Genomic DNA, 18,222 nt, shown 5'->3' with positions numbered 1-18,222 from the left:
GTTCAGTTTTTCGGGGTTTTTCGCCCGAATAGTATAATGAGTGCGTAGGTTAATGACTATAAAAAATAGCGAAGTTAATAAACATCGTTATTACTTTTGGCTCATCTCTTCGACAACGGCCGCAAAGCTCTTCAACAGTCGTTTTTCACTCAAGCGCAGCTTGACGATGAGTTTCATGTTTTCAGATAGATTGGGCTTGTTGAGTATTTCCAAGTCTTCCTCGATGGTGGTTTTGAAATGCGCCAGCTCCACTGTTAGGCGGATTTTCAAATAATCCCAGCACCGTTTTGTCAATTGGGCATCAAGCGGGCAGTCTGGCTTTGCCAGGGCCGCAGATTTCTCTTTGGGCATCCACTGATCGATCTGGTCTGCAACCAAGGAAAATGTACATTTTCTCTGCTGTTTCTGGGGGGGTTGAGTAAAGTGAAAATACCTGAGGGCAAGCACATGACTCTTGTGAAGGCGAGTAAATCGTCGCTGATGGTTTTGGTGTCTTTCGTGATCTGTATCAGGAATGAGGGTGGCATTCCCATGCTTTTGAGCAATTCCACTCGTTTCGGCACCGCAGTGCACATACTAACCAGCCGATAATCGTGCTCGTTGTCTTCGTAGAAAAACCTGCAAATTCGCCAAATAATCCACCGGCAATTCATTCGCCAATCAAACTTGCCCATTGTGGCCAAGAATCTCGCTGTTGCTGCGTTTCCCATAAAATATGAACAATTGTTCGCCCTCTTGGAAATCCTTGGAAGCTAAACATTCCAGTTGGTCGGTCTCCGGGTTGTAATCGGTTATAATCTAAAGACTTGTCTTTAGAGATGGCATTGATTAGTTGTAAAAACTCACTCCTCCATTGGCGTGGTTGCACATATCGAACAGAGGAATTAGGAAGGTCTGGTTCGGCGCCAGGGGAACCAGGTTCTGTCTGGTCATCACAGTTGATACAGCCCAACTGAAACAAGAAAACGATTCTTTAGAAGCGGAAGATAATACAGTAAAACCTCTTTTATTCAAACGTCTGGAAGCTGCCGCTATAGACCGAACAACAATTCGTTTATGCGAACAGTGCGGGCCGACACAAATTCCGCACTTCCAAAATGTCGGAAGAAATTTTACTGTAAAAAGGATCGATAAATTTAAAAACATCTTCTAGTTCCTATCCTTTACCGAATGTTGGCAATCATTCTAGCAGTGATAATTTTATTTGTTGCTGCTCTGAATAGTCTCGTGGTGGATGTTTCAACCAGGTTCTCAAGTTCTTCAGCCAGGATATTCGTCTTCTTCCAACGCTTCTGTTCACCTGCACTTTACCCTGTTTTTGGTTTCATTTCTTATGATGTGCCCCAGATACTCCAATTTTCTACGTTTTACTGTGTATATTATTTATTTTTCTTTATTTAGCTTTTGGAGTATTCGGGTGTTTCGCTATCCGAAAAAATCCTGAAAACTCCCAGAAATTTCCTATTAAAGTGGGGTTTTCCTCAATTTCATATCTTTTGAATGATATTCTGGGCAGGTTTGAAAAATTTTTGGTTTTTCCTTGGCGAATTTTTGAACAATTCGTGTTGTCCAACGACCAATCGCTTCGACTTAGTATCTGGAAAGATCCTGAACTCCCAGAAATTTCCTGTTTTTGGTTTCGTTTCTCATGATCTGCCCCATATATTCCAATTTTCTGTTTTACTGTGTATATCATTTCTTTCTCTTTATTTAGTTTTTGGAGTATTCGGGTGTTTGATATCTTGTCCACCCATGACATTTTGAGGATGATGTCCACAACTCGAACGCTTCCACTCGAACGCCTCTTTGTTGTTGCATCCGTTAAGGTCCAAGACTCTACTCCGTACAAGATGGAGAGTTTCAGTTCTAAATTCAAATTATGTGTCTTGAATAATTTGGACATTTGATTGAAAGCTGTTCTTGCTTTTTCAATTAATGTTTTTATTTCTTGGAAATGGTCCCATTGTTCATTTAGTACTGTGCCGAGATAAGTGTATGTTGACACTCAATCCACCGCTTTCTCATTGATGGTAAGCTTTACTTCTGCAATTCTTTCGCTACTAATTACCATGACTTTCGTTTTACTGGTGTTGACTTCTAGACCATATTTCTTACTTACTGCAACTACCCTGTCCAATAAAAGCTGCAGTGTCTGCAAATATGACGGTGTCATCAACATATCTGGAATTGTTTATTCGCTCGCCATGCAGTAGTACTCCTGCTTATTCTAGAGGTTCTTGGAAAATTGCCTCTGAGTACATGTTGAATATGAGAGGTGACAATTTACATCCCTGGCGTAAGTGAAACAAGCATACACCTCAAAATTCTTATCCGTGCAACGCTGGAAGAGCACCTATACACTGAAAAGGGCATCTCGTGTTCCAAGTCAATTCATAAAACCAAACTGTGTTGGGGATATCTATTCTCCACAGCGTTGGTACAGTCTCCGATGCATGATTTAAAAAAATAATTTTAATAAGTGACTCATGAGGCTTATTGTTCTATAGTTACTGCACTTTTTGACCCCCCGCTTCTTTGGGAGAACCATAAACTCCGATCTCAGCCATTCTTTGGGTATTTTTGTAAATTTCGTTGAATATGATAGTTAGTTTTCTTTTAAATCCTCATCAAAAAGTATGACAATCTCTGACTGCACCTCATGTAATCCTTCCACGTTGATTTTATTTGTTCGATGTCTGCAATTGTTTCGCCTTGTCCATTTGACATTTTACCTGTTGATTTCTTCTTGAATTTTCCTGTTATGTTCTTGATCTTCTGATATACACCAAATGTGTCGTGCTTTGACTGTGCTATTACAATCTCTTTGCACTTGTCTTTGAGTGGTTCTCCTTTTGCTTCTCTGATGTCTCACCTATCTGGTTGTTGAGGGATCTATATCTGTTCGTGTCATTATTTATTTTGGTCTTCCTTCCCTCTTCCGTCACTTTCAGTATCTCTTCAGTCATACAGGGTTTCCGCTTGTCTATATTTGTTATTAGTATTTCTTTATTTAATGTTTTTGTGACTGTGACTACTTTCTCTTATTTTTCTTCGACCTCTGCGCTATTTCTTACATCCCGTAAGGCGTTACTTATTAGGTTCATGGCCTGAGTTCTTACCTCTGGTTCTTTGATCTTTTTTCTATCATAAGTGGTTGTGCTTTGTTTTGCTTTCAGTTTCTTCCATTGTACCCTAAATTGAAAACATCACAAGCGAAAAATTCTCCAGTGACGAGGAAACTGTTGAGGAGCCATTCAAAGAACTGCTTCGAAACGAAGTCTTGGAAATACAGCTGTTGCGGCAAATCTATATGCAGACAAAACTAGCTAATGGAAATTGCTCCCTAAAAGACACTTACTAATGACCTGATCAATCTGAAGCATCAGCTCAAAATGAGCAAGGAGAATCACATGTATGCCTTGTTCAAACGCCTCTGGGACTCGTAAAATGAAATTGTTAGTGTTACAGCAGATTGGAAAGCCTCGTTCTTTCGGAAATGAACAGTCATCGATAGCTTACCACGAAACGAAGAAAGCATGGGTCACCAAAGATATTTAAAAAATGCTTTTACACAGTCCTTAAGTTCGAAAACAAATGCGAGAGCTGAATTTATATGCAAAGGCGCTTCTAATTTTCGGCAATGCGCCAGGGCACCCAGAAGGCTTGTCTTCAGATGGCAAACAAACTGTTGCCATATTTTCGCCATTCGTGCAACCCATGGATCAAAATGTGGTTCAAGTGAATAAGTTGCATTACAGAAGATGCCTCTCAAAAGGCATTGTCGCTTCCGAAGGTGGGGACACATCTACAGAATTAAAAAATCTAAAATATGTTTTGATTGAACTGGCTAAGGCTTGTAAAAATGTGCGACCCGAACTTATAGAAGTCATGGAATAAACTCATTGAGCAACAAGTTGATGGTTGAGGTGTTTAAGACCTTCAATGACCTGCGTAGAAGCATAGAGAAACATTAGAAGGCATCGACAAAAAACTTACGAGTAAGTTACAGTAACAGTTTAAACATTATTCATTGCAAGTAAGGGCATTGGCTTCCTTGGCTCTATTCGGCCTTTAGCTGACCACAACTTTCCTATTATAAACCCGAAATATCGTATACATGCAATTTGGGGAGTTTTGTCACTCGCAAGCTTCTAGAGCGTGAAAAACGCACATAAAAACAGTAAAATTTTTCGGACTTTTTGACTGTTGTGAAAAGCATTTTTTTTAACGTTTCGGCGAGTGGCTGGCATCTTAAGCGGTGGTTCACTCAGTGCACTGACGCCCTAAACTTTATTTAGAGAATTGCAAAACCGCGGTTTCAAAAAAAGCCGTAGGCCAGTTTGAATTTTTTTTTAAACCTTTAATGAGACTTTCAGATTGAAATTTGCTCAATATGTGGAGCAGATCTTGCTCTATCTAACCCCGCTTAGGTCCTGTTTTTGTCTCTACTGGTTTTTGAGAAATTAATTTTTAATCCGAGAGTCGAAAGAAAGTTTGCGTAAAATCAGTAAGTAAGTTTAGAAATTTGCTTAAGAACTTACGAGACGAGTTTCTAGATAAAACTCCCTTGGTATATAAACCGAACCTTTTTCAAACTAATACCATTAACCGCATGTCTTTGGCTCTTTTGCTGTTGGCGCAATTAATTTTTACTTCGAGTCTTGCACAGCCGCGCTCTACGTCAAAGCAAGAAGTGAGATTCATAAAATTGTAAAAAAATCCTGGAATCGAGTTTCTAATTGAAATCCGCTGGGTATATAAAACGTAATGTGCTCTATCGAATGTCATTAAGCGTACATCTTTGGCTTTTTTGGTAGTCCCGCAATTAATTTGTATTCAAAGTCGTGCAAAACCGCGCTTTACCTAAAAGCAGTTAGATTAGTCAAAAAATTACCTAGAAAATTTTTAAATTGAAATTCGCTCAGCTGATAAAGCGTACGTTTTTCTAGCTAATGCCATCAAATGCACGTTATTATCGGTTTTGGTGTTCGCACAATAATTTTTGTTTCGACCAGTGAAAATTCGGGCTCTACGTAGGAGCGGTGAGTGAGATTTAAAAAATTTGCAAAAAATCCTAAAGGCTAGTTTCTAAATGAAACTCACTGACTATATAGACCGTAATTTACTCTATCAAATGGCGCTGAGCATACGGCTTTGGTTCTTTGGTGTTAGCGCAATAAATTTTGATTCAAAGTCGTGCAAAACCGCGCATCACCTAAAATCACGGAGTCAGATTTAAACATTTTCCAAAAATTCCTCAATACAAATTTCAAATTTAAATTCGATCCTTAGATGAACCACACCTTTTTCGATCTAAGGCCATCAAACACAAGTTTTTATCTCTTTTGGTAGTGGCGCAATTATTTTTTTCTCGTGTTAAAAATGTAAAGAGGAATAATGGGAATACGCAAAGGATATGGATATTTTTGAACATGTTCAAGATGAACTAAAATATGCTCACGTTCTGACGCAACGGATGAAGATGTAGAGCACCAACGTCCTCACAGAGAGACAATCAAATGTTTCGATGTATGCACAAAATAGACATTGGAAAATTCTGGATTTTTTTGAATTTTTTGAATCGAAACACCCGAATTTATCTTCAGCAGAGAAGAAAAACCGTTTTTTCAGACAGAGCAAAGTGACACTAAACCAACTATAATCACAATTTTTTTTAGATTGACTTAGATTTACACATGTGTATTACGTATGTATAGAAATTAAGCCATTTTATGTACACAGTTATTCTTTTAATGTGTGCATATCTTTTACCTAAGAAATTGTCAAATTAGTTAACAAAATTTGCAGTAAAAAAAAACATTTTAATTACAGCAACATTCAAAAGGTCTTTAATCCGAATTTGCTCTAAATAATTAGATCGACTTGAACAATGCACGAAAAATATGGTTGGAGGTACCGAAACGTGATAAAAAAAAACACTGAAAGGATACGTGAGCACCGCTGACCGAGCTGGGCGATGCGATGCTGAAAGTGGCCAAGCGGTGCGAGCTTAAAAAATTAAGTCTTTGAGTGGTTTATTCAGAGTTCCATTGCCTCGCAAAGATGTTTGGAACACACAGTTTCGAACGTTTGTCGGCCAACGCTCAAAAGTGCAAAACTCAGCTCCGACCCGTAGAAATAGAAACCCCCCAAATCGAATCAGCATAATCTAATAACATCAATATTCCGGTGAATAAACAAGTTGCGAAAGTGATGTGTTGAAGGAATTTTAAATGAAAAGTAAAAGTCCCATATGTGTTTCAATCGGGCGCGAATTATTGGCCATTTTAGCGCAAAACGCCCGCGCTTTTTAGCCTATAATTAGCTGAATACAGCTAGTTAGTTGATATTAACCCACATTTCTTCAGCTTTGAAAAGATTCAATTAATGTACCGAAAGAACAAGAAGAAAAGGAAAGTGCCACCGTGCGACCTTTGTCGTCAAACACGATTGTTTCGAATGCTGCTCCCAAAACCGCAAAGATGCAGAAGAAAGCAGCGGCAAGAAAAAGTGAAACTCTTTTAGCATCTTCAAATCACTCGATTTTGTAAACAGCGCGCCCCAGATTTGATCATTATCGGCACGAGATCTTCGGAAGTAATTTATTGCATTGATTAAATAGCTACTATTTTTTGATCCTTTGATGGAAACACTTGCCAATGTACTAATGGGCCGTTTTTCGTACAAAACCCGTGAGTTTTCTGCCGTGCAGCGCACTTTCTCTTTGCGGTTGATTAACATAAAGAAACTGATCGGTTTTAAGAGAACCACCTGGCGTGCACGGCCCATGTTAATCTCATTCAAATTAGTATGCGAAGGAAAAACCGCCGTCTTGAAAAAGCCCCGTTTGCATTCCAATAGCATATAAAATGCATGCTACACCTTCATCAGCAGCAAAGGAATTAAGTCGTCGCCCCTTTTCAAATTACCTGCCGCTTTTTGATGCTTTTAAAATCTTGTTGATGGAGAAAGCGCGCGCTTGCATTTACTGCTAGTTAAGCCATAAAGCCCAAATCGGATGGCGGCTTCAAACAGGACATGGATTTGGATGGAATCAATCAATCAAGAATCGAACCAGCCAATCCCTACCTAGCCAGAATTCAGTACCATCAATGTTGATCCCACCACCGGATAGAAAGCACATGGTTCGAATCGGCGATTTATGCGATTTGCCTGCAGTCGCCTGCCGCCCATCTTCAACGCCACTCGCGGTCAATACTAGCTGAAATTCCACACGGAAGCCGAAAATGATTCATTTTTGAGTGTTTTCCTCCTCCTCGCAGTGTGAACCACCATGCTTGCAAAGCGATTTCTTCTCGCGGGCTTTATTCTGGGTGTTTACTGCCTAACTGCCCTTGCCGACGAGGAAGACGAACTTGATGATAGAGAACCAAAGGAATACATGCCAGAGGTAAGACAGTAACTTAGGTATGTTTACAGCATGCAGAAAACTCGTGCGGAATATCAATTAGCGCTGCCCGATAAAAACAGCCGTTGCTAGTGTTAATCAAGCGCCTCCAGCGACGTCCCAGACACAACAGTCGAAAAAAAACGAACAAAAGCAAATGTAAGCAACTAGGCGAGCAATAAACTACTTTTCACTTGCTAGAAGAAAAACCGCCGCCTTATTAAGCTCGGGTTAGATCGGGCTAACAAAAAAGGGATTTGAGGGCAAACTCATTAGCCGGCTGAGAGTTTCCAATTGTCTAAATTTCTAGCGCAATTATACAAGACCATAAAAGAGAAAACTGTACAAAACATCACAAAAACCAGTTTTCAATGGAAAGGAAATGCCAACAAAAGCAATAAATCGCTAAAACCAATGGGTAATCATTAGCAGTAAAAAGCGGAAAAGTTGCGCAACATTTGAACTGGTTCACCAACGGTGGAATCAGAGTGATTTGTTCATTGAATGAAACTCTTCCTGTCCAGGTTTGGCACGCGATCGAGACGATTCCTGAAGGATCCGCGGGATGGATCCCCCGCGATCCCTTGGACAGTCTGGGAAAAGCACAGACGAAACGACGGCGCCTTCGGAAGCGAAAACGACGCCCTCCCATAGTAACTTATTTGGATCAGAGCGCGGAAAGCGTCGCTCCAGTACTGGCCCAAGGTGGGCTGCGATTTTCGTTTAACATTTCATAGCCTATAAAAATACTCCATTTTTAGAGCCGTCCAAGCCGCAGGACGCATGGAAAGAAATGCAAGAGGAAAGCGGCCGCCCATATGTGCGAAGAAAGGTAATCCAACAAGCCGGCACTGGGTTTTTTTAAATCCCATTTATACCCCATTAAGGTCACGCCAGCTTACAGCCCAATCGCAGCTGAACCCGAAGGAGGTCAGAACCGGACGAAGTCTCAGGGTCCCAACATCAAGGACATTCTGAAGCAAAGCGGCGGGCTGAGCCTGAGCGAAATTTTGCAGCAGAAAAACGTCACATTGGCCGAGCTGCTGATGGGCAAGGAAGAAGCCATCCAGGCGCTAACTGAGCGCACCAAGTACAAGCGGATTCCGCCGTCCATCGGGCTGCACAAGGAGGGCATCAGTCGTAGATACGAAACAATCAGTGAATCCCAGGATATTATCAGCAGCCGGGAGCGAGAGGAGGCCCAAAAGAAGAGGCTGGTCTTGTTGCAAAGCCCAAATTTTCCTGAAGTTACTCGGCAGGAGGCAGCCGCTGAACCAACGGCGGAAGCCACCACCTCCACCACATCTCAGCCTTCAACCACGAGAACTCCCGATGGAAACAGGCTGAAAACCGGACTACCCCTAACCAGCGCCCAACTGATGAAAATGGTGACGAAAACCCGGGCTGGAGTCAGACCCTTCCCAACCCCACCGCCTGAAGAAGAGGAGAACTACCCCAAAGTTAACGGCACACTGTTCAAGCCGCTGAAGATCTCCGTAAAGGAGATTGTGAAACATACAGAAAACCAACCGGGGGAGAAGGTACGAGCATAAAAAGCTGAATATTCGGTTAACTAACAGGATTTTATTGCTTCCAGCAACAGGATGGGCCGCTTCGGATGAAAATCGACCTGAAAACAGTAGACTTGGCTCCCAAGCTGGAACCGTCTTCAGCCAGAGAGGAAATCCTGCAAATCCTCATGGATCCAGTGGGCAGAGCCGGATTGGCGCGCATTCTGGAAGCTCGCAACATGTCGGTGCAGGAGCTAATTGAGCAACGAGAGCGCGGCTCCAGCCAGCTGCATTTGGCGGACATTTTCCACAACAACACGCGCGAACCAGAGCCCAGCGACGAGGCCTTGGAGGGCAAGATCAACTCTGAAGTGTTTTCAAGCTTTCCAGTATTTGCGCGGCAGCCGAAAAGTTTGTCGAGTCCAACCACTGAACAGCCTGTTCCGGCCATTAGCTTCAAAATCCCAGCTAATTCCTCAACGAATGCCACTCATCAGTGGCAACGACTGTACCCGGATCTGTTCAGTCGTCCAAATCAGGAACAACCGCCGAAAGATTTGGTGCCCCAAAGAATCGAAGAAGAACTAGATATTTTAACAGAGGAAGACGCTCAAAGGCTGGACGATGTGGATCAGACGCTCTACTCATCAATATCCACACAGCAACTGGATATTGACGAAAATACCTGGCAGATGTTGAACATTTCGACGGGAGTCCGGTCGGCAATAGTGGCAAGTTTGGTAATAGTGCTACTTTCTATAGTGGTTTTTGTGTCCATCCTAGTGGTGTTCAGGTGGAGGCAAAGTAGGAAGAAATGTGTCGACTATGGGGGCAGCCTCAAGCCAGCCCTAATCAGTATAAAACGCCACAACATAAAAACGTTCGTCGCCGAGACGCTCGGCAAAAAAAATGTAAACTACTACAAGAGACACTTGCAGAGCATGAGCGATGATAGTTGGGAGACTGAGAGCAAACGGCGAATTTGATTTGTATGCTCCGTAGTTGTAAGCGTTGAATTTCAATAAAAATTTTTATAAATGACCTACCAGTATTCCTTGAAGCTGAACTTTCCGTGCATCAGTTCACCGATTTCGTCATCCAAGGTAGCGAACACCTTGTAGAAGTAGGCGTATTGGCGGATAATGCTCCTGATCTGTGTATAGCTGGGTTCTAACGCACAGCTGCCAGCCAGCTCTTCTAGCTCGAGCTGGGTGAAGTAGAGAATGGTGTTGTAAGTCTTGGGCAGCGTGTTAATGTAGCTCTTCCAGAAGGAGTTGGGTGAGAACTTTTCGACCAGCAAATGGATGGCTAGCAGGACGTTGGGCATGTTTTTCAATATGTCCAGCTGGAAAATCAGTCGAGCTTAGACCAAGCGTGGTACAAATGGGCTCAATTAGCTACCTTGTCAAACAAGTTCGACAAAATGCTCCTCTTTGCACTGTCGGTGGACATGAATAACTTGCTCGGCACTGACATGATTAATGAGTTTTTTGCGGCGGTTTGGTCCAATTTGATTCCCAAGCCGTAGCCCTCAAAGGCGGCGATGGAGCAGCCATTCATTTTTGCACCATTCTCTTTAAGCCATGCGAGGAAGGGGCCAATTGAATTCTGGCGCTGGATACCCCGACCATTATTTGGGACTTGGTTTTTCAACTTCTAAAACTCCGTTGATCAAGCACAACACAGCTCACATATAGAAGCAGCGAGTTATCACTTACCTTGCTAAGTTTCTTCGCTAATTTATCTTCCAGCTGCCGGGTCTCTTGAATGCAAGCACCCAGATGTCGGTGCAAAGTCACAACATCCTCCGGGGATCGAATCTCTGTTAGAGTCGAGAGTCGCAGAATGTTATCGGCATTGGCTAGCAATTGCTCCTGCTCCTTAAATCGGTGCTTCCAGGAGCCTGTTCGAGCTGTCGGTGCCATTTCGACAGGAACGAGAATCGAGACGATTGCTCAATCAGTTCCAACGGGGCTTCCCTTTATGGAGTGATCAAGTTTCGTTTTATAAATAAATCAACTTTTTGATATGGACACCAGCAGCCGCTTTCAAAATTGCTCACCTTTAATGTGGTATGGGCCGCAAGAGTTGTGGAAATCGTCCGCGTGTAATATCAGAAAATGTACTATTCTTGAACCAAAAAAACCTGAAAATTTGATATTTTTCCCGTCAAAATTGCGGGTTGGGTATTGAGGTCTTCTTTTGATTTGCGTGTGCGGAGCAGCTTTACACAATTTGTCCATGTTGTAGTAGGCAATCGGTTATACAATAACTTGTGTAGGGGCAGGCTTTTGAGATTAGCTGCGCTCTTCAGTTACCTACGCATTAATTTTACACAACTTTTTTCCATCAACTAAATTGAAAAAACCTAACAATGTGATTTATCACAGAAATCTTAATAAAGTGCTCTATTCGGTAAAACAATAATCAAGTATGGTTGCCATTTAATAAAACTCAACATTGTGTTATATGTCAAAAATTGCAGTTATTTTTGAGAAATGTCTTATGTCATTTCGTTTGGAATTCAATGTCCTACAAGTTTTTATTTAATGCTTTCCTGTCAAATTAACATCAACGGAACTAGGAGTAATTTAAAAATTTTCCATCAAAAGTTTTTCCCAAATATATCTTGACAGCTGTCAAATTTTTGAAAAATAAAATTGGTTTCGAGTAAAGCATTCAAAACTACAATTCTTTGTCCTTTTAACCTTTTTGTAACTGCTATAATTTCGAAGATCCCGGTACTGGTCATCGAAAGACACTCACCCTGTATATGTTTTTAAAAGTTTAGGTATTGGGACCCAAAAACTAATTTTCAGATTGGCGTTCAGTTTTCAGCAATAAAAAAAAACTGGTCTATTTTTATTAATCTCAGAACGTACTCAGAAAGATTGTAAAATAAACTGCAGATGGGTGAATGTCCACGAATTAAATAATTTTTTTCAACTCATATTATGAACTTCTGATCAATTAGTAAATTATGCCAGGCTTTTAAAACACTTTTTATAAAACAATAAACAACTTTAAAATTTTTAATTTTTATTATAATAACAGTATCTTCGAACAGTGGTTTTGTAATGTACATTAATTATTTATTGATGTGGCGAAATGCTGACTTTCAGATGCAGAACTTTTAGCTAATTTCTCGGCCGTTATCCTGTTCTTTTTGGTAGAAAAAAAATTCCTTTGTGGGTCCGAGCTAATATTTTTATTATGTGGGATCCTTTCACTCTGATATCAATTGATTTCACTATTCCTGGCGAAATTGTTATAAATATTTTACAGCAGCTAAAGTTGGCCCAAATGACACTATTTTTCTCTGAAAAATATCAGGCTCAGTTAAAGTATTGTTTTTTTATAAAATCTTCAAAACGCTGCTTTTAGTTTTTTCCTTTTCATCGCTAATTTCACGTTCTTCCTCTTAACGTGACTATTTTTTATGTCTTAAGGCTGTTCCTGAATAAAGGCTTCCTGTAATAATATCATTAATGACAATCATTATTCTGTTCAAATTCCACAACTGAGTACGCAAAAAAAAAATTCTGCCGAAAAGAAAAAAGAACTAAAGCTCAGAAATAAATGTAAAATTATTTTGCAGTTGTTTATTGTTTTATCAAAAGTGTGTTCAAAGGCCTGGTATAAAATGTACTGATTGTACATACAAGTTCATCATATATGAGCTGAAAAAAATTGTTTAAGCCGTGGACATACACCCATCTGAAATTTATTTTACAATTCTTCTGAGTACGTTCTGAGATTTTTTTTTTGTTTGCCGGCGGCTGGAGGAATAAAAATCTTCGCGAAGACACCCAGTGTTCCGAACCCTGGGTAGTGTTGGATTCTTATCAACTAAAAAACCCCCTTTTTGGTACTACGAGTTTTCGGGAGTTATCCTTTAAAACTTGTAGTCCTCTCTAAGAATTTGTCAGCTCCGGCATCCGTATGCCATAGCATCGCATTCTCTCCATGCTAGCTGCTTGCTAGCATGGGCATCTTATTAATTTACACCTTACTTCTATGTGCATGCTAATTGCTACCGCAGATTACAGAGTACCCCTGTGATCTGTGATTACTACTATCTCTACATAACCTCACTTACAGCTTACGCCGTTTGCTACCTGTTGGCCTATTGGGCTAGTTGGTGTCTGGGCCTTTTTTTCCTGGGTCCCAGATCTTCAGGTGTGTAATTTACAAGATTTCGTAGCTCTTCGTTGGAGTGCCTTCCAGCTTTAACGAAGTCTTCAGCCGCTTTCCTGGTGAGAAACTCTCTTAGTGGCTCCCACTCCAGGTCCCTGTAGATTTGGGAGTTTCTAACAAACCACGTTCTGAGAGTAAAAATAGCAAAGGAATAGCACATTTTTTTAGCGATAGTCCAATGGGAAGACTTTTCAATTATTTTTCTTCTATAGTAAAGTTATTGAGAACTAATAACATGTGAGAGCGCTTTTCGGCTTTCCAATTTTTCTATGTGGCAGTTGCTATTCGCGTGTTCAACTCATAGATAAAGACGAGTACCGGTTCAACTACCGATGGGGGCGCTGCAAAACGTCAAATTACTAGTTGCCCAATGACAGTTATGACAATTGTGACTTGTCTATCTATTGGAGTTGGCAAACAAACTAAAAGTGAGTTGTAATTATAATAAAAATGAATGTGAATGAATTGAATAAAAAAAACAAAAATAGAAAGCTTGCAAAAGTTGATTAGAACAAAACAAAACAGATCATAATCAGATCTAAACACCAGTGAGACACCAATGTCGGCAAGGTAAGTATCAAATTATTAGTTGTAGTTATAATTTTAGCCACCAGATACCGTTTGCACTTTTAAACTCGCGAATTCTTTCTAGAGCAACAAAATCAAAAGAAAACGAACCATTAGCTCGACTTTAAACCATTTATTTTAAGTTTCGGGTATATATTGATAATGAAAATATAGTTAATTGTATCAAATGTTTAGCACAAAAGACAAATTGGAAAGGCTGAGAATAAGCAGTTTCAAGCTATCAGCTAATCATGATGTCAATTGTATTAGTTCACAACTATTCTAAAAAAATCATTAAACATGTTCATTTTTATAACAACAGTGTAATGCATAGGTAATTGAAGAGCTCCAGCTAATCGTAAACGTCTGCAGTACAGAACACCTCTGGACAGTCAAAGAAGAGAAAATTCTTAAGTAAATTCCAGAAACTCCATCCGGAGTATATCGGAAAAAAAATTGGTAATTTTCTGGTTAAGTTACTCACAATCATCGCAAAAGTCAAATTGCTCACGTAGATTCAGGTCCACAAATTATTTTTCTTGGGGGCGTTTTTCTGGCAATTTTCTACACACTGTTAATCTTCACAAAATTCTCATAAGTAAACGACCCACATTGAATCTAGATTAGTTCTTCCCGTTTCTGTCGACTGGCGCTTTTGAAGCAGGAGTCGGGGCCTGGAGTTTTTCCGAATCGAAATTCGTATTTTTACTAGTGCTTTTCCCCGACAACGAATCAGCAAGGTGACTTTTACACGTTAGCGCTTTATATTTGCCAGTTTTGAAACGTTTAAGATAGTTTACATACACTTATACTGGATAATGAGGTCGGCAACAATGTTTTTCAAGGTAATCTGCCTCATTAACATTACGCAATTGAAATTTGGAATTCTTCTTCCCATTTCAATTGTCTTACAAAGATGTCTTTATCACAACGTTTCGGTTTTAGTAGTCCCTTCAATAATTTTCAGGTGAACGTTTCGCTCGAAAGCCCGCTTTTAGAACGCAATTTTAGTTACATTTGTAACTGAGAAATTGGGGTTGGGAGGACCTGCACTTTGGCTTTTTGCTTTAATTTCCTCCAATCTTGTAATTTGCGCAACCAAACAAACTCAAATCGACACGTAAAGCGTCAAGGCCTCGTGCGCTGGCCAAATGTGCATTCGGGCACCAGGTGAATAATGAGCTCAGGAGATTAGGAGCGAAAATCTTGCGTTTTTAATGGATTTTGCGTTTTTTCGCGCACCGGTAGCAAGTGTGGAACTTTTACAGTCTGGAAGTCTATAGAGTTTCATTCAACTGCGCTCCCTGCTTCAAAAGTTCCAATGAAATTCTAAGTGAGTCCTTATAACCCCCTAAAAAGAAAGGCGCCAATTTTGAACCCCCTGTAGACTAGTTTTGGAGGAATGGAAAAAAAGCGTTGGCAAGAAAATCGGTCGGTTTTTACGCACTTTATCTCATCCAAACTGGCCTGAGGGTTCGTCCTCAGGATCCTCAAATCTATCAGTCCAACATTCTGAACAGACTTGTTGACATGCGTTCCTCCTGTTCCAGTCAGTTCTTGGCGGGCTCATCTCCCGAGATTTGAGCGTCAGTTGTTTCCCGTTCTCTATTGGCGCATCAATTGGGCACTGGCTCTATTTTTTTGGGGAAAACACGCTTTCATGACGACGCGCAAAGTTCGGTGAAAATTGATTGCCGTCTCGAAGAGTTTCTGCGGATGAAAATGGCCCAATGAGTGAAATGTTTGCGTGGAGAATGCAAAAAATCTGTAGTGGGTATGTTTGGCTAACTTTTTGGATTTTTGGTGAGTTTTACATAAGTTAAATAAAACTTTAAACACTCGCAAGTGCGCTCTAGACAAAATTACACTTAAATTAGCTTGTTTTTGAGTTTAATCAATTCCCTCCCAGCGTATTGCTGATTCCCCCAGCCGAAAATTCAATTCCCCCGGTTGTTTGATATTCGAACGGCAAACGGGACCAAAAGAAAATAAAACTTTAGAACTCTCCAGGATTAACATTCTGTTGACGCTCATGCAAGCATGCTGGCTTTTTTCGCCAGTGGCTTGTTGTCGGATTTTCTACCTTTTCCATGTTAAATGCGGCCCTAAATAACTGCCATACACACAATTTCTATTGTACACAACACCCTTTTTCAGCCAGTGCGCCTACAATCCAATAATAAAGCCGCTGGGATTTGACTTGCTTAAAAGCATTTTTTGGCTCCCTTTTCGAAATTCTAGTTATGCTTGAATTTCTAGATTGCTTCTGTTCTGCTATCCTTTATGTCTATCATTTGGCAAATAGTTGATCATTTTCAGCCGCAGAATTTTGAGCGGTTTTTCATGAATGCCTGATGCGATGCGATATTGCTCGCTAGAGCGTTCTCCATTTGTCTTTATGTATGAAAACCTTGGATACCTAGATACAATTGCGTGCGCTCATTTTATCCGGGTACATTCCCGCTGTTGTGATATATGAGTGGAATTCGCGTGTAGCTCGTCCCCAATTAAAACGAGAGAATCGCTAATTAAGCCAACATTTTCCTTAGGATCGTTATCTGATTTGGGTCCAGGCAAATTTCTAGCGGTAAATTAATGTTCAAAATTCCGAATTGTTAGCGTTATCATATGGACAAGTTAAGGTCCAATGAGCAATAATTCGATTGGCAGAAATTTACAAAGTGAATGAAATTTAATTAACAGTGTTTATTGAGCCGAGTCTCCTTTACGCGTTACTCGAATTTGTTTGCCGGTGCCTTGGCTGGCTGCGAAGAAATCAACGTTGAAAGCTTCAGGTGCAAAAATGGCGGAAAAGGGGAGAATTCATCAAGTTCAAAAAATTATATTAAAAATAGTAACTAAGCGAATGCAGCTTGATTACAACCGTCAGCTACGGGAAGCCTACTTTACAAACATATGAAATCCGATTCCCGATTTAGGGCCTACTTCCGAAAAAATCTGTTTTGAAAGCTTCAAGTGCAGAAACGGTAGGAAATTAGTATAGGCGCCAACGATTAAAAAATTGTAGTGCAGAAAGTTACCGAAAAAATGTAAATTACCTAAATGTGTAAGTGTAAAAAACCCAATTTAGAGTGTGTGTTCAGGAAAGCCTACTTAATAAATTTCTGAATTTTGCTTGTCGATAAAAATGTCGACTAATGAAGCAATCAACTTTAATAGTTCAAGGTGCAGAAACAGAAAAATTCAGTCAAAGCATCAAAATTAAAAAATTCGCAATAAAGAAATTACATGAAAGAATACAACCTAATTAAAACTGTGATTCGGAAAAGTACGTTGTACACGTTTATGGAACTCTTTTGCCGATATCTGGCTCGCTTATGACGAAATCAGCGTTGAAAGCTTAAGCTGCAAAAATGGCAGAAAATCAGTCAAACTGTTAAAGTTAAAAAAAATGGTGTGCGTCACGGGACGCTCGACAAAATTAATAACTTCATATATCTATAGAAACCATAAAATATCGAACTTGTTTATTATTTTATAATTTTAATATTATTCTTGGTTTAATAATTTATAAATAGGTCAGGAATAGGTAAAATGTAATTTAATTTCCTTTTGAATGTAAAATATCTTTTTTATTTGCAACATTTAATATTCTTCAACGAGAGGTTGAAGAATATTAAATGTTGCAAATTCTTCTTCTTGTCTGCACTCTTCTTCTTCTTGAGTTTCTGTATTTTCTGTATACATACATAGTGTAAGCCATCGCGCGTAGATTAAAAAAATATTCTAACTGAACTAATTCAAGACTAAAAAATTTAAACTAAATTCAGAAGGTTTAATCATAAAGGAATCAAAGAGTATATGAAGGGAAAACAATTAATTTTGATGCGTGGTAAACACAATTAATCATTGAAAATAAGCCCTAAAAAATTCGTTTTACATATTTTGCAACTATAAGCTGAAGAGAGATTCGCATCGTCTTAACATCAAGAATGCGTTGCGTGATAGAAAATAAGTAGACGGAACCCATGTTTTCTGAAATAACCGAGGTAAACTCAAATATTTTTTCAATTAAATTAAAAACATATTTATTATATTGTACCGTGCATGGCCGAGTATCAAACTCTTTCTTCAACTTCCAACTTTTATTCCACTCGGTATAACTTTAACTACGGAACAGGAACAAACTAACTTCAAAATTACCGTCAACTTCACAAACAATAACAATAACAGGCGGAAAACTCGCTCTTCCGACTCACGGGGTTCAACCTCTTCTGCACCCGGCCGCTCCTGTCACTTCACTCTCCTGTCTTTTTTTTTTGTTTGCCCGGCGGCGGCTGGAGGATAAAAATCTTCTCGAAGACACCCAGTGTCCCGTGACACTGGGTAGTGTTGGATTTCTACCAACTAAAAAACCCCCGTTTTTGACTTCAGGTTTTCGGGAGTTGTCCTTTGAAACTTGCGGTCTTCTGTAAGAATGGTTCAGCTCTGGCATCCGTATGCCTTTACATCACATTCTCTCCATACTGGCTATCTGCTAGTATGGGCATCTTACTAATTTAACACAAGCACTACACA

General features: G+C 39.9%; 3 protein-coding genes and 1 long non-coding RNA gene across 7 annotated transcripts in view; 2 read left to right on the top strand and 2 right to left on the bottom strand.

Annotated features, from left to right (window-relative positions):
* Window position 1: 1 nt before the first annotated feature.
* On the bottom strand, window positions 2-11,211 carry LOC109545041 (actin-histidine N-methyltransferase). The gene is made up of 8 exons (XM_048660621.1): window positions 10,982-11,211; window positions 10,638-10,898; window positions 10,321-10,575; window positions 9,966-10,264; window positions 847-952; window positions 671-798; window positions 434-618; window positions 2-368 (listed from the first exon to the last, which is right to left on the bottom strand). The coding sequence occupies exons 2-8, from the start codon at window positions 10,842-10,844 to the stop codon at window positions 91-93; spliced, it is 1,458 nt and encodes a 485-aa protein (XP_048516578.1). The 5' UTR covers window positions 10,845-10,898; window positions 10,982-11,211; the 3' UTR covers window positions 2-90.
* LOC109545042 lies at window positions 4,348-9,960 on the top strand. The gene is made up of 5 exons (XM_048660616.1): window positions 4,348-7,411; window positions 7,933-8,113; window positions 8,170-8,240; window positions 8,296-8,949; window positions 9,006-9,960. Exons 1-5 carry the CDS (start codon window positions 7,295-7,297, stop codon window positions 9,903-9,905), a joined length of 1,923 nt encoding a protein of 640 aa, XP_048516573.1. The 5' UTR covers window positions 4,348-7,294; the 3' UTR covers window positions 9,906-9,960.
* A 1,873-nt stretch (window positions 11,212-13,084) lies between the features above and the next one.
* On the bottom strand, window positions 13,085-14,791 carry LOC125502468. Its single transcript, XR_007280222.1, has 2 exons — window positions 14,168-14,791; window positions 13,085-13,244 (listed from the first exon to the last, which is right to left on the bottom strand). It is a non-coding gene; the product is annotated as an uncharacterized LOC125502468 (long non-coding RNA).
* Window positions 13,481-18,222, top strand: part of LOC109544343 (neuronal acetylcholine receptor subunit alpha-7) — a 27,665-nt gene continuing 22,923 nt past the window's right edge. The window contains exons 1-2 of one of the 4 annotated variants that reach the window (XM_048660620.1): window positions 13,481-13,686; window positions 14,018-14,142. Coding sequence is in view for 2 of the 4 variants with exons in the window: in XM_048660617.1 (XP_048516574.1) it covers window positions 15,414-15,486 (73 nt within the window). In the remaining 2 variants the exon portion in view is untranslated. Of the gene's footprint in view, window positions 13,687-14,017; window positions 14,143-15,127; window positions 15,487-18,222 lie in introns of those variants that run through there. The other 3 variants (XM_048660618.1, XM_048660619.1, XM_048660617.1) reach the window with 3 other exon arrangements.

The sequence above is a fragment of the Dendroctonus ponderosae genome, unplaced genomic scaffold (genome assembly GCF_020466585.1).
Source record: "Dendroctonus ponderosae isolate FM_Combo_2020 unplaced genomic scaffold, Dpon_F_20191213v2 Dpon_F_20191213_1, whole genome shotgun sequence".
Lineage (NCBI taxonomy): Eukaryota > Metazoa > Arthropoda > Insecta > Coleoptera > Curculionidae > Dendroctonus > Dendroctonus ponderosae.
Note: the sequence above shows the minus strand (reverse complement) of the source record. Positions and strands in the feature narration are given on the sequence as shown.

Excerpts from the sequence above, each read along its gene's own strand:
- LOC109545042 (XM_048660616.1), top strand. The coding sequence starts at position 7,295 with ATGCTTGCAAAGCGATTTCTTCTCGCGGGCTTTATTCTGGGTGTTTAC. Across the intron at positions 7,412-7,932 it reads CAAAGGAATACATGCCAGAG|GTTTGGCACGCGATCGAGAC; the intron begins GTAAGACAGTAA and ends CTTCCTGTCCAG. Across the intron at positions 8,241-8,295 it reads GCCCATATGTGCGAAGAAAG|GTCACGCCAGCTTACAGCCC; the intron begins GTAATCCAACAA and ends TACCCCATTAAG.
- LOC109545041 (XM_048660621.1), bottom strand. The coding sequence starts at position 10,844 with ATGGCACCGACAGCTCGAACAGGCTCCTGGAAGCACCGATTTAAGGAG. Across the intron at positions 10,265-10,320 it reads TGTCGAACTTGTTTGACAAG|CTGGACATATTGAAAAACAT; the intron begins GTAGCTAATTGA and ends CTGATTTTCCAG. Across the intron at positions 369-433 it reads AGTCATGTGCTTGCCCTCAG|ACCAGATCGATCAGTGGATG; the intron begins GTATTTTCACTT and ends CCTTGGTTGCAG.